This window comes from Leptopilina boulardi, unplaced genomic scaffold, assembly GCF_019393585.1.
Source record: "Leptopilina boulardi isolate dan_hultmark-lab unplaced genomic scaffold, ZJU_Lbou_2.1 LbouV2_393, whole genome shotgun sequence".
NCBI lineage: Eukaryota > Metazoa > Arthropoda > Insecta > Hymenoptera > Figitidae > Leptopilina > Leptopilina boulardi.
Genome location: NW_026137966.1, coordinates 709630 through 724801, shown reverse-complemented (window position 1 = coordinate 724801; position 15172 = coordinate 709630). Strand labels below are relative to the sequence as shown.

The following is a 15172-nucleotide window of genomic DNA, read 5'->3' as shown; positions in this document are numbered from 1 at the left end:
ACAATAAGATTCATTCAGACCTATTGGAGATTGACAATTTTTATTGATTTTGAAAAATTACAAAATCATTTTCCCATGAAAACATTGATAAGAGAAATTGACCAAATATTTATTAATTGTGCAAGACCTTATACTGAGCCATGTGAACAGACCTTAAGACCTCATATATTAAGAGAAAAGGTCGTTCGAGCAAATAATATGTTTCAAGATGCAACAAATTTATTAACTAACCTCAAAGAAACACCAATAGATATGGAAAATTTACCTATAACAATGAGAAAACGTAGATCCCCTTTAGACTTCATTGGACAAGCATTAAAACCAATAATAGGTATATTAACAACAGAAGACGGAGAAATTTACAACGAAGCTATTGACGAACTTTACGAATTAAATAGAAATTTATCCCATCTTGTTGGAAAACAAACTCACATAATACGATCTGATTTACAAAAATTATATGAAGAAGCAGACCGTCATTCAGAAGTTTTAAATCATGTGCGAAACAATCTGAAAGGTTTAAACGCATTAACTGAGTCATTAAATCGCACTCGATACTATATTTATTTAGCACAATGGACTCAAAGTCTAGAAACACAACTAGACCATTTTATCCATGCATTGAAAGAAATAATACAAATAATTCTTTCAGCTAGAGAAGGAAAATTTCACCCATCATTGTTAAATAGTGAACAACTTGTTGATATTAAAAATCGATTACAAACAATTAATAAAAATTATGATTTTCCAATACAAGGATCTAGGATTTTAGCAGAAGAAATATCTACTTTGGCAAGAACAAAAACAGGTTACCACAAAGAAAAATTCCTAATGTTAGTAGATATTCCTTTATTAAACAAAAATATTTATAAAATATATAAAATCCATTCCTATCCAGTTCCTCAAAATATTAAACCACAAAATTATTCCGCATACATTATTCCTGAAACACCATACATAATCATATCTGAAGACCGGCGATCATACATATATATGGACCAAGAATCTCTCAATACATGTATAAAAACAGATACTTATGATATTTGCGATAATAATCAACCAATATTTGAAATAAATGCTTTAAAAACATGTGAAAGCCAACTACTACTCGAACCAAATGAAAAAGCTTTGGATTTGTGTGATATACGATTAAAAATAAATACAAAAACCTATTGGAAGCAAGTTACTACACTAGGAGGATGGTTATTTTCTACTCCTAGCCAAGAAACTATGACTATAACTTGCCCTGATAATTACGAACGACGTATTAAAATTTCTGGATTTGGATTACTACGTCTCGGAAACACCTGCGTTGGTAGAAGTTCCTACATAACTATAACTGGAGGATCTATACAAAATACTGGGATAGAATATCTTTATCAACCTGACCTATCTCTAAATATTTCTACCATAATATCAAATACAACAGACCTAGACAACATGCCAATATTAGACGAATTTTTAACAAAAGATGAATTATTCCAAACAACTAAATGGGATCTCTCTGAAGGAACACCCCTCTCAGAAATTGAGAACCAATTAAAAGTTTTAAGCACTCATCAAAGAAAACCTTATTCCAGTTTTTATAGAGACTTATTTAGAGGTTTATCTATGATTGGAATAATTATTAGTGCACTCACCACATACTATGTAATTCGACTAGCAAGAAAGCCTTAAATTTTTCTTTTTAAAAAAAGGAATATAATAATATATCGACTCTAAAAACTTTACTAACCGACTAACAATTAAAGAAAATTTTGCATGCAATAAAAAAAAAAAAAAAAAAAAAAAAAAAATAATAATAATAATTGATTCATACTAACCTAATTAAACAATATAATATAAAATTTTATACATTAAAATAATAAATAAAATATGTTATAATACATTAAAAAAAAAACAGATTTATAATTTTTTTTTTTTATTATTATAATTAATATTCAATAATTTTAAAATTAAAATTATAATCTAAACAATAATATATAAACAAAAGGGGTAAGTATCCTATAAACTTTTACGCAATATAGATATTAGAATTCATCCTCTTTAATCAATCCGCAAGTAGTTTCTATATACATATATATAATATATCGCTTTAAGCACATCTTACCTTTACACTGTATTCTTTATACCAAGCATGCTCATAACTTCCGCCTATGTCTTCTTTTTATCCTGCAATTGTTTTGTTTAATTCACATATTTCGAAATCTAAAATTTTTAAATAAATAATTCTGATTTATTTATTTCTTTTATACAAACAAAGAGAGAAATAAGAAATTTTTGATTAAAATCGTTAATAAAATAATTTTATTTTATTTTTTTTTTTACATGTGTAATAATAATTGTGTATAAAAATCTGAATAATTGATCAATTTGATTTGAAAATGTAAAAATTTATTATAACTGTTTTGAATATATAAGAATGAATATGTGTGTATTTTAATATAAATGATGCGAATAACACTATTTGACCCATTTTGTCACTAACGTCTGAAACAAAAAAAAAAAATATATACTTTTAATAATTAATTATTTTGGTTTTAAAATTTTCTTTTAAATATTACAATTATTTTATAAGGAAAAGAATAATTAGAAAAATTTGAATACATACTGTAAATTTGAAATTCTGGTTCTGCGAAGAGAAATGAAACGATGGCCGTCATGGTGTTCAATAACAGGAAACAGAGGACGAGAAAGGTTAAAATTTTGGCGAGTTAAAGATAAGGCCTCGTCTTTATCAATAGAGATGGATTCTCTAAATGTAGTTTTCTCCTCCTCTGGTTTAATTAAAAGAGAAACACCTGGATCCATTTCCATCGATAAGGCTAGTTTGTGTTTCCTTTTTCGAGCTAGAAATTTAAATATAATAAAATTTTAAATAATTACATTTTTTTTTATCCTAACAATACAATCAAAAAAATTAATTGTTTTGTAATTAATATTTTCTTTTTGGCACAATAATCAAAGTCAATATTTACCTGGTTTATTGTCAGTAATCCGCAACTTTGACATCATTTTTGTTAATTCGTCAAGACCACCATGTTTCCGCTTTGCTCCTAAACTATTTTTCGATCCTGAAAACAAATCAATGTTAATTAACTTATAATTATATATTGACATTAAAACATTACATACATATTGTATAAAAAGGGTCCCTTAGCATCACTCGCACCACTTCGCCATACATCTGTAACAAAATTGTTTTTTTTTATTTTATTTTATCCTTCACATATTTTTAATACCAAATAATTAGTATCAAAATGTAAACATACTAACCTCAAATCCTTCCCACTGAAATTCCATGACTGGTCAAGGTATCTCCCGATCTTAAAACAAAATCCCTAACCAGCCTTGATGTAAATCTTATTAATACACCTTTTCTTGGTTCAGGTAAATAATCCATCACTGTTGCTGTATCCCTGGAGCCAATCCTCAAAATATTGTCCATGACATTCGCAACCTCTGTACCAGGATCAACCATTGGCAAGCCCCACATAGTGAGATAATAAATGGACATATTTTCCTCAACTGCTGATACCCGATTTGCCAGCTGAGCCAACAACCTGGTTATTTCCAACCAGCTGCTATCAACAATCCGAGTTCTGTTTGTTGCATCAGTTCTTAAAACAACGTTATTAAGAATTGGGGAAGTTCTTCGACGATGGCGACGGGTACCACGAAAAATGGGACCCAAATATGATGGTTGTGTTGACACATTACCGGAAGAAGAAGATTGAGCAACACACTCTAGTTCTGCAGTACCTGCCACATCAACAGCACGGTCTGCAGAAACAAAACTTGTTCCACTTGTTTCCCGAATCTCGGAAATCGAAGTATTAGTTACTTGATTTCCTGGATTTTCAATCAACGCGGAAACTACTTCTTCTTCTCTTGAATCAGACACCACGACTTGATCATCGTCACTTAGAACTACCACGGGCTCTTGATCTGCACGAGACATCTTCTACTTCAGAACTGATCTGTATCTTGAGATATTTAACACTGCCAATGCTCATCATACCATGGGATTTCGATCTTAAGAGAGGGATGAAAAATTTTGATGAAGTCATTTATATAAACTATTTTTATCACGATTTCAAATACGCAAACATCAATGGAAAGCCGATATATCAAAGATGAAGTATATACAAAGTCTCGGTTGCATCCTCTGCACTCATTATCTCCAAACCCCCTTCCATTTACTTACTTACCCTGTCAGTGTCCCACGTTCCATAAACAAATGCCATTCCACTACATCACCAACCGAATTATTGTTCAAGAATACCAAAATTACACATAAATTAATATTCAGATCTAAGCATGGTTGATCTTACGTTAGTTCAGACATTATCGAGGACGATAATACTTTAAGAGGGGAAGATTGTTACGTTCACAAAATCTTTTTCAAAATCATTATTTAAAATATCTAATAATAATGATAGTAATAATTATATTATCTTAGTGTGGTATAATATTGTGTAAAATGCATAATATTGTATAACCTATTGTATGGTATGATTGTTATTGCATTATTATATTAAACCTAAAATTAATACGAAATTAAAAAGTGCAGTATAAACCAATACGGCAATTAAAGTTCATAAGAGGTCAAGACTGTCACCACAGTACGTGACCATTCAAAGTCGTTCGCTTCTACAAAGAATAAGAGTAGAAGACCGACACAATGTAGCATATTTTTCGCACTCTGTAGACACATGCATATGGTGTCATACGAGGTCATCCCGGTCAATCACCTGATCAAATAATCTGAATCGATTAAAGATCAACTAATCTTAGAATTAACGTATATTAATTATTTAATTAATTAGTATTGTTGTTATTATATTCCATTATACAAAAATTAGTGTATGTTTGTATGATTGAATGTTTGTATGATTTTATTATTAATTTCACAAAAATAAGACCTTTTACATGACTTACATATTTATTTATTTATTATTATTAACAATTAATATTTTTATTAATATCTTAATTAACTAAAAATAACTGGAATATATATAAGTCATGTAATAAGATCATTTTTTCCAAGAATTGTCTGGAGGAGAGGAACCAGTGCATTTCCCCACTTTTACCGAGAAACAACAATGACTCCTCCCCATCAGATGAATTCTTATTGGTCATTATAAAGCAAATTAATTCAGATTGGGTAACAGTGACGATATAAATTATTTAATATGTTGATTGGCTATTCAAAATCGTCACAACGTCACCTTTGCCCCGTCACCCCTATACCAAAGGGTATAAAAGCCTGGAAATTCTCCTCCAAAACCGATACATTTTTCTGCGACAGTTTACTTCAGACAGTTGTCTGTATTTCGGTCTTCTGTACTTTAATATTTATCCCATCAGTAATAGATTCGTTTATTTATTCCGAAAGCGGATTCGGGCCTAATTGTCAAAATTAATAATTATATGGCATGGTCCATACGAACCATTGTACTCGGTATAATTTATTTCGGATTCTGATGTAAAATCTGGTCAAAGATCGGCATTCGAGTATTTTTACTTTCGATAAAAAGATAACCAAAATCTCGTACCCGTATTGACTTCCAACCAATTCTAAACCTTGTTAAAATATCTAAATACATAATTTATTCAACCATACTACGTATACATTCCTTCGAGGAAAGCACATAAGTAAGTTGTGAGTAATACTTGGTTGTAATACTTTATTATACTTATAATTTAATTTGATTTTATATTTGAGTTCTTATTATAATAAACTAATATTCTCTTGCACATCTTTATATTTTATTTTCTCTTAACCTTTAATACTCTTTTCTGTCAAATAAGTAAGAACAATTTCATAACGGTCCCCATAGGGCTGAGGCAAGAAACATTCCTACAAATAAATAAAAATAAAGCACGAATATTGCATTCGTGTGAAATATTTGCTAACGACTTCCGAAGTATAAAATACCTTTTGACTACGCTTACCTTCAAAATTAAATATAAACGTAACATCTTTACGAATTCATCGTTACTTTTTAAAAAATCAAAATGGTGGACCAAAATATAAAAAATTGGTCTAACTTTTTTATATTGAACGTAAAAAAGTGCCATTTGAACTTATCAAATACAACGCTAGATAACTTTTTATGGAAATTACGTGAGGATTATTTAATTAATAATCAAAAGACTAGCTTAATTTTTTAATTCTATCCGCCATTTTGAATTTTAAATAGAGATTTGTCATCAACCATTTAAAAAATTTTTAAAACTGACATCGGATTTGTAATCAGCGACCAAAAAAACCCCTATGTAGACATTTTTACGAAATTAGCTCAATTTTTTAAATTTTTTGTCCTCCATTTTGAATCCGCCATTTATAATTTTTAAAAACTGACATCAAATTTGTAACCAGCAACCTCGAAAACCCCCGAGTTGTAATTTTCACGAGCCTAGCTCAATTTTTAATTTTATCCGCCATATTTAATCCGCCATTTTAAATTTTTGAATTTTGAAAGGAGATACGTTATCAGTTTGTAAGTAAACTATGTTGTCGTTATTTTTATCGTCATATGTGAAGTTAAAAAAATTTAGAATGTCACTGCGATAGTGTAATTCCATGTATTTTTTGTCGCTGAATCCGAATCCAAAGTCAGAATTGTTAGATTCGCTCAAATTTTTGAGATAATTGCAAAAAAAATACTCAAAATCAGTTTTTTGGAATTATCTTCAAAATTTGAGCCAATCTGTCAATACTGACTTCGAATTCGGATTCAGCGTGAAAAAATACATGAAAATGCTCTATCGTAGTGTTTCGGCAAAAAAAATTATCTCTGCCCCTAATTCAGAATTTTTATCAGTTTTTGGCGATTTTAGCTGAAAGAAATTTTTTTTTGACGAAACACAAATAAGTGACCTTTCTATGTAAGCTTCCAGTGAGCTTACCTTGGAAAGTTACTGTACCTTTATATTGTAAGGGCACTGTATGACGTACATTTAAAGTTACCTTAAACTTACTGTAAGTTTACATTGTAATCTTACGAAGCTTATATTTAAGTCTGCTGTAATGTTACAGAGTAGGATATTGTAATGTTTCGGTATATATATATATATATATATGTATTTAAAAAATAAAGGGTTAAAAATTGCATAGACTGTAAGAACTTAACTTACAAATATGTTACTTGAAATTGTGAATTTCTTAAAAATAAAATATTTACTATTATTTTTGGCTAAAAACGAAATGATTTATCTAAATATGTTTATACTAACCTTTATCTTTTTTTTTTTCTTCTTTTCTGGTGGAAATGCATTTACGCACACCCTTTTGAAATACGAGGCTCGACATGCGCTATGATGGAATAGGGCAATATATTGAGTAAATTGTCTAATGGATGAGGCACCTACCTTGCTAGTTACTCATATAAAATATATGTCGCGATACCGAAATTTTTTCATGTGATAGCGCTCGTTATAAATTCAAATTACATATAGAAGACAGACAATAAATATTCAATGAAAATCAATAAATGTCGCAACATACATTTCGTATGAGTAAGTGTCAACTAAGGGGCCTTACCAACTGAGCGATAAACTACTAAACATATGACCGGTCCTACCCACTAAAACCACCGCTTATATCTTTTTACACAAAGTGTAAATCTACTTCAAATCAGCGCATTTGATTGGTTTCATAATGTAGGTCATATCTTTGCGCGAAACTTAGCGCAAGCAATAACCTGACATTGACAATTATTAAAGAAATTGATCCATTGCGCGAAATCTCAACGCAAGTAATCAGTTTCATATTCTCGTTTATATCTTTGCGCGAAACTCAACGCAAGTTGTAAACTGACATTGTCAATTTTTAAACAAATTAACCCATTGCGCGAAATCTCAACGCAAGTGGTCAATTTCGTAATATAAATTGTTTTTCGAAATATCCACAAATATTTTGTGTCGAAATTTAATCAATACTCGAAGTGTTTGCTAATGGAGTAGCAATAAACTTATCGTTTACATCCATTAGAATTCCTGGTACAATCACATCATGGAAAGACACAAAAGAAATTTCATCATTTAAAAAAACTTCTGTTATATATCGTGTTCCATAAAGATTGTTACCTTCTTCTAAAACTGTTCCAATAATCCCACAAATTGTTCTCTCTTCAATTTGATAGGATAGCAATCCTGTAATTTTGAGAAAACCGTTTTTTGTGTAGACTACCGAATTGCAAATGTCTCTTTGTACATTATCATCTACCTGATAATCTACTCTGTGTATTACTGCTTTCCGATATACATTTACAACAGTTTCTTCCCCTATAGTTTCTCCTGTTCTTCTTATGGCATTAATTTCAAATGCATTCAGACGTCTTTGGTTGGGTCTTCCTTCACCTCTAAAATAATGCCCTGGTTGCATTCCTTCTGAAATGTCTACAGGATTATACTTCAACAATCGTTTTATCTCATTTTTTGTTCTCTCAGAAATATCTTGTGAATGAACACATTTTTCGAGAAATTTTATGATGAAAAAACGAGTTACTATTTGATCTGCTCGGCTATTCGCACTAGTAACGGTATCTTTAATTTTTGAATAGAAACTCTCAAATGGATGGTCCCCATTCAACAACTGACTTTGGTGAATGACCTGCAAAATGAAAATTATACGACATATTTATTTTCCATAGTGTCTCTGTGCTAGAATACTAAATTGCTCTAAATAAGCACGTGCAACCAATATATCATTACGTGATATCGATGCGTTGCTCAGGATAAATACTGCCCCACTGAGTAAAGCAAAGTGTGAGTAGTATGGTTCTTTTAGTATTCTATCGAGACATGGAAGAGAATAGTACAACAGCCAATTTCGCCACTCAGTAGCTTTCCACTTACTGTAGTCACGGATAGATCGAGGGCGTCTGGAAATTTCTGATGGTACTTTAATTGTTGCAATTATTTTGTCAATTTGTTGTAATTTAGTAGGGGTTCCAATGTACCAACTTTTTGTACTATCATTCAGAAACATTTTTGTTAATTGCCTTGTACATCCTAAATGAAAGTTATGACAATCATCGTGTACAACTCCAGAATCTAAATCAAATTCCGGTATTTGTGCTAAAGCAGTAGCACCTTTTACACCATTGACTACCCTTCTTTCTGTTCTGCCAGAACCATATCATTGAGGATAGTTTCATTTTTACGCAAAACACGAGCTTCATCAGGATAAACCATTTTTAAAGTTCCTACAATCCGTTCTCCACGTGCAATGCATTTAGTACAACCGAAATATCCGTTATATTGAGTCATTCTCAATACATCTGGTCTTGCAACTGAATCTGCTGTAAGTGTTGTTGTTAAAAATTTACTATTAACTTCTTGTCCAACATTAGGTTCCCATCTAATACCAGTATTGTGTGAATACCTTAATTGATCAGTAATAGGAACCAATAAACTATTAATATTTGGTTTTTGATTTCCAACATAAATGCCTGCTAATATTATATGTTTATGTCTAGCATATGGTGGCAGTTCATTAATACGTAAAAGTATTGGACAACAAGAAGCTTTTGATGACTTTGCTAGAGATACTCCGTCTATCCACAAGGTTAAAGACATATTATAAAGCTGTCTTAAACCTCCGTTTAAACGTAGATCTCGATACTTTTCGCCATCATAAATGTCTTCTATATTATCCGCATTTATTTTAACACGCTCATCTCCGTACTGCAAAGACTGAGCTATATTTGGCAATTTTAAAATTTCTTGCAATTGAGGAATAATTGGAACTAGAATATAATTTGCCAAATATTTGTTTTGTAAACGAGGACCACAAGAACCACAGTGACAAACTCTGGTTGCTGTTTTACCATCGCCAACTTTAGTCCTGCATAGTGAACAATAAACCGAATAAATCAAATTGGATGTATCTCTGCCCATTGTGTTCCACAACTGCTTCATTGTAGTTGGTATTTTGCAATTAATATAACTTTGCTTTATCCACAAAAGTTTATTAATAAGACTTTTATAAGTCTCCCTTGCAGCCGTATTTTGCGCTAATGCAATCAAAAACTGATCTTTTGCATGTATATCGTTTCTACTTTGAATAAAAATATTCATTCTACGATCATTTTGCAAACCTTGGAAAAGTGGTCCTTGTGCATCTACGGCTATTGGATCTCTCACTTCTCTTTGAACTTGTAACGGTATATCTTCTTGGACGTTTTCAATGTCATTGACATTTTGAAAGTCATCTCTTTCTCTTTGATTTTCGTCTACAAGAAGATTGCCTTCAAATCCTTGTGCTTCATGTTGCACTGGATCTACTGGGTTATTTTCTTCATCAGAGAGATTCATGTCTTCTTCTTCCTCACTATCTGATGGATATTCATCTTCACTTGGAAGATCAATTTCTTCCAAAAAAGAATTATCTTCTTCCATGAAATCCATCGCTTCTTTAAATATTCTGAAAATACAGTCAAATAGAAAAATAGACATTAGAATAACAATTAAATAAAAGAAAATCATAGGTTTACAATAACTAAATTAAAATTGTGTATGCTTTCTTCATTTGGTAGGTTTTAATAATTCAGAATATTGTATTGCAATTATTGCTTTTGACTTTTTGTCCTATTAAAAAAGAGTTTAATTAAAGTGAAGGTTTATTTTCAATATTTTGTATAATAAAATAGATTTAATCATAATTGGCTGGTGGAATTTAATTAATAAATTAAAAATATTTTTATCGTTGAGTAAGAAGTAGTTAAGCAAACTTGTAAAAAGCTTGCTGCAAGCTTGTATAGAAACTAAACAAAAATTTTCGAAACAATTTGTTACTAAATAAACATTAAAGGCATCCTGCTTTGAAGGTTAAAAAATATATTGCGCAGCCGTAGGAGCTTCAATTTACAACTGCGCATCGTATTAAGTTTTGCAAAGTCGCAGCAAGTTTGCGCCAAAGTTGCCCTACAAACTTGCTATAAGAGGACATTTTGTTGCTTTCATCAAAATCGCTACATATTTGCACTACAATCTTGGACATCTTGCACGGCAAGCTTCTTGCAAGTTTTCGTGCTGGTTGTGTGTGGACAATTCGTAAAGCTATTAATTTATTTCAATATTTATAAACGGTGTCCACATTTTCGCTATAGTAGGAATCAGTAAACGCACACGTGTTTTGTTACCCAAGGGAAAAATTGTGACGCCATTTTCAAATATTTATAACAAGTTAATATTTTTGACCTGCTTTTTGAAGTAAAAAGTATTCTAAGCGACAAAGGGGCTGACACCCTTTATTTTTATTTTTCTCTAAACCGTGATAAGAGTAAGTTTTAAGTTATTAAAATTTATCTTGGGGAAAACCAGATTTATTAACTTATAACAGCCACAGGGGCTAGTAAAATTGTACTATTATTAATACTTAAGGAAATACGAATTTTGATTAGATGTTTAGGGAATTAGTTGAATATTCTTAAAATCACTGAATATTATAAGAATGTCTAAAGAAAAATGTCTTTAGAGTGTATTTTTATTTAAAAAATAAATTTAGAATTTGAGATTCTTTCGATTATTGGAAGCAATAAATGAAACACCAAATTATTTATTCGGCAACGTTTCGGTGTCTTGGTTTGACACCATCATCAGGCCACTTTATTAAACCAAAATTAGAAATTAATTATTCACAAACTTATTAGAACTTCTCATAAAAAATTGAAGAATAAAAAAAATAAATAAATAAATACCTTGTTCAATTAAAATTAAAGTTATTTGGTTACATTAGTAATAAGTCTAAAATTTTTTTGTCTAAAAATTAAATTCGAATAGACGATGTCATTCATCGCAAAGCAAAATAAAAACTGACATAAGAAGGTGACAATTCGTAGATTTTATACACGACACGTGCAGTCAATGAACTCAGATCAAAACAAAAGAGATAAAATCACCGTTGATACATGTGATATATTAGATTCTGGTATTTTTTGACAAATTACTTATTTTTATGAGTATTACGCCAAGTTTTTGGAACCTCCAGAATACATTTTCTAACATATTTGTTATCACTCGCTTTTTCTTCTGTACCATCTGAGATTTTTAACTCGTTATCTTCTTGAAGACTGTTAACGATGCCTGGAAAAAATATTTGTAATTAATATTTAAAGTATTTATAAAAAAAATAATAGTTTATTTACACTATACATACGCATAATGTTGTTGATGTCAGTTTGAGTAACTTCTATAAATTCTTCATCACTAACATTCTGTGGATTTCGGCTACCAATGAATGGCATTTGTTCAGGTGTCCAATATCCTTGCGCAAGATACGTTAATCTCAACTTCAACGTCGTTGCAATTTTGGCTTTGGCCAACTTTTCATTATTTATGTTGACACCGGCAAACATTACCTGCAGAATAAAAGTCTTTTTATACGAAAGTTAAAAGATATCTTCTTTTGGGGCTGTTGTGATATCTTATGAATTATTGTGACTCAGAATGCTTTTTAAGGTGGTTCTCCGGCTCCAGAGGTGCTCAGTTCCTTGCGACTAGTTTATACTGATCAACAGCTCACTTCACTGTCGTGCTTTCTCAAGCGTGTAATATACTTGACTTTTTTTAAAAATCTTAATAACCTAACTTTTCTACTTCAAAACATTGTAATTCAAAAATTATCATGGATACCCCTACAAAAACTTTTTTTATATCATTCTATTAATTCCATTCTACAATATACTCATTTTATAAAAAATTAAAGAAAACTTAAAAAAATTCAATAAAATATATATGAGTGTTGCATGTTCAGATTAGGAATCTAATGTTAACTTGTGCAACTTTAAACCCAAATTTATCAGTTTTTAACATGGCAAAGGGTACTGGGTTTTTTTACCACTTATAAAGTACATAAAAAGGGACATTTTCCCAGAGTTTAAAAAATTTGTATAGAAAAGTGATTTGCCGGAGAACCACCCTAATTTTTTATTGTAAAATGTTAAAATTTAACAGCTTTAACTGCAGTGCATTATGTCACACTGCAAAATGATTGAAATCGTATTCTGTAGATATAATTTCTTATTTTAATTTATTGGGATGCAAAATATGTACAATTTTATTTTACCTGAGTAGCAACTGTATTTTGGATAACGTACTTTGGAGGCTTGTTCTTAACAACAGTTACTACAGCATTTTCATCTTTCTACAATTACAAAATTACAGATAAATTAATCTTACTAATAATTAACTTATATTGTAAATTTATGTTTAACCACATACATACATTGCTTAAAGCACGTTGCAAGCAAAGAACGTCTACTTCCTCAGTACATTTTGCAATTCCATCTTTTACTATTTTCTAAAATTGTTTATTAATTGTTAAATACAATTTATTTTCTAAATTTAATAATTGAAATAAATATATTTATATCGTACATTAAAAACTTTAGCTGCTGCTTGAGCTTCGTTCTTAGCTGCTACCTTAGCTTGCATCGTCTTTGTTTTCTTTAATGGTGGCTCCTTTTCTTCATCTATTGTTGGTGTCCATGGTAGTAAAGGCACTCTGCCTCTATGACCTCGTCCATACAATTCGGAGACTTCAGTCTCGACATTCATTTGAGAAGAAGTTGGAGTTCCTGCATACTCCGAATCCATCTATATAATTTTAACTTACATTATAATTAAATATAATACTACATGCTTAGTATTGTTGCGTTTGCTTTCCTAATTTTTACAAAGATGTTAATTTTCATATTCTGCTCTAATACATTAATGCCAAAAAGAGTTTAATTAAAGTAACATTAATTTTTTAGTACTTACCCTTCAAAAATTAATAGTAGAATATGATTGAAAAAGATTTTTTATTGGGAGTATTGTTTACGTTCTGTTAAGCTAAACAGAAAGCTATATGAGACAATCATTATAGAAAATTATAATGTAGTAATAAGCTTCTTTTTTGAGAATTAAAAAACACTTTAGAATAAAGATTTTAGAAGATAAAAAATACATGCTTTTCAGACCATTTTGACAAAAGGATTTTGACAAAAGGGTACATCCCGGTCCGCAACTTGCCTCAATGGGAGTAATGGAGCAAAATACGAGAAAAAATTTTTATAATTCTTTGGAAAAATTTTTTAAACAATTTTTGATTTTTGTTTTGTTAACTGAATCTTTTATTACATAATTTGAAATTTGTTTCAGATCTGTGCGTTTATTTGTTAAAGAGATAACATTTTAACTTTGTTTTAAATAATTTCAAAAAGGTAATGAAATAAGCGTAAGTTTTTTTAATTATATGTTTCAGAAGTGTTTAAATATTATAGAAAATATTTTGCAAACTCATAGGATTTTTGTTGAATAAACTATAATTTTTCAAAGTAGACGGTTGTCAAAATCGTGTGAAAAACCATGTATTTTTTATCTTCTAAAATCCATAATAACGCAAAAAATTTTTCTCCTTTTTGCAATTTCGAATAGTAACTTAGAATTAGAGTAGATGCTGACTCTAGGTTGTCTTAATGTAATGCGAATTTTTTTACCTTAGTTATAAGCTTTTAAAGAGAGGATAGTGCACTGAAAGAACAAAGTAGTTGAGTCAACTAATAAAATGGTTACTAATACCCCACACAGCACATGAAATTTCCTAAATATTTCTGAAATATTTCATTGAAATTTAGAAATATTCCAATGCGAAGTCCTTGAAATATTGCTGAAATTAGGTAAATGTCCGCCTATAAGAAATATTGCAGTGTAATGTTGCTGAAATATTTCATTAAAATATTATAGAAAAATTCCATTTAAATGATGCGCACTGGTCGATCTCAGTTTCTATGGCCTGTACAGCTGCGCAGTAGTTTTTAATATTCCAGGATCCTAAGGTGTTGAACATGATTGAAAATAACGATTGATTTCATATTTTAAAAAAGTTTCTAACTTTTTTTGAAATGTTTCCTGAATATTGCAGAGTCTTCATGTGTAATATTGCAGGAGTATTAAAGTGTAATATTTCAGCAAAATTGCACGGCAATATTTCTTATAGGCGGACATTTTCCTGTTTTACTCAACATTTCATGAACCTTGCATTGAAATATTTCAAATCTTTCAATGAAATATTCATGAAATGTTTAGGAAATATAATGTGCTGTGTGGGACCATTTTGGTTAGTAAACTATACTGCTGCTAATTCGATAGTCAGGGATACCATTTATAATAGTAAAAA

The 15172-nt window shown here is 30.2% G+C and overlaps 2 protein-coding genes across 2 annotated transcripts in view; one reads left to right on the top strand and one right to left on the bottom strand.

Annotated features, from left to right (window-relative positions):
* The window catches only part of LOC127288731 (putative nuclease HARBI1), a 118009-nt gene that overhangs the window by 84336 nt on the left and 18501 nt on the right, over nt 1-15172 (top strand). The gene's annotated exons all lie outside the window — the stretch shown is intronic.
* The window catches only part of LOC127288732 (uncharacterized), a 49915-nt gene continuing 46267 nt past the window's right edge, over nt 11525-15172 (bottom strand). Inside the window, exons 2-6 of the mRNA XM_051316365.1 lie at nt 13390-13608; nt 13238-13312; nt 13079-13156; nt 12170-12371; nt 11525-12096 (exon numbers count right to left, since the gene is read on the bottom strand). Of these exons, the coding sequence (XP_051172322.1) occupies nt 11957-12096; nt 12170-12371; nt 13079-13156; nt 13238-13312; nt 13390-13608 (714 nt within the window). The 3' untranslated portion in view covers nt 11525-11956. The remainder of the gene's footprint in view (nt 12097-12169; nt 12372-13078; nt 13157-13237; nt 13313-13389; nt 13609-15172) is intronic.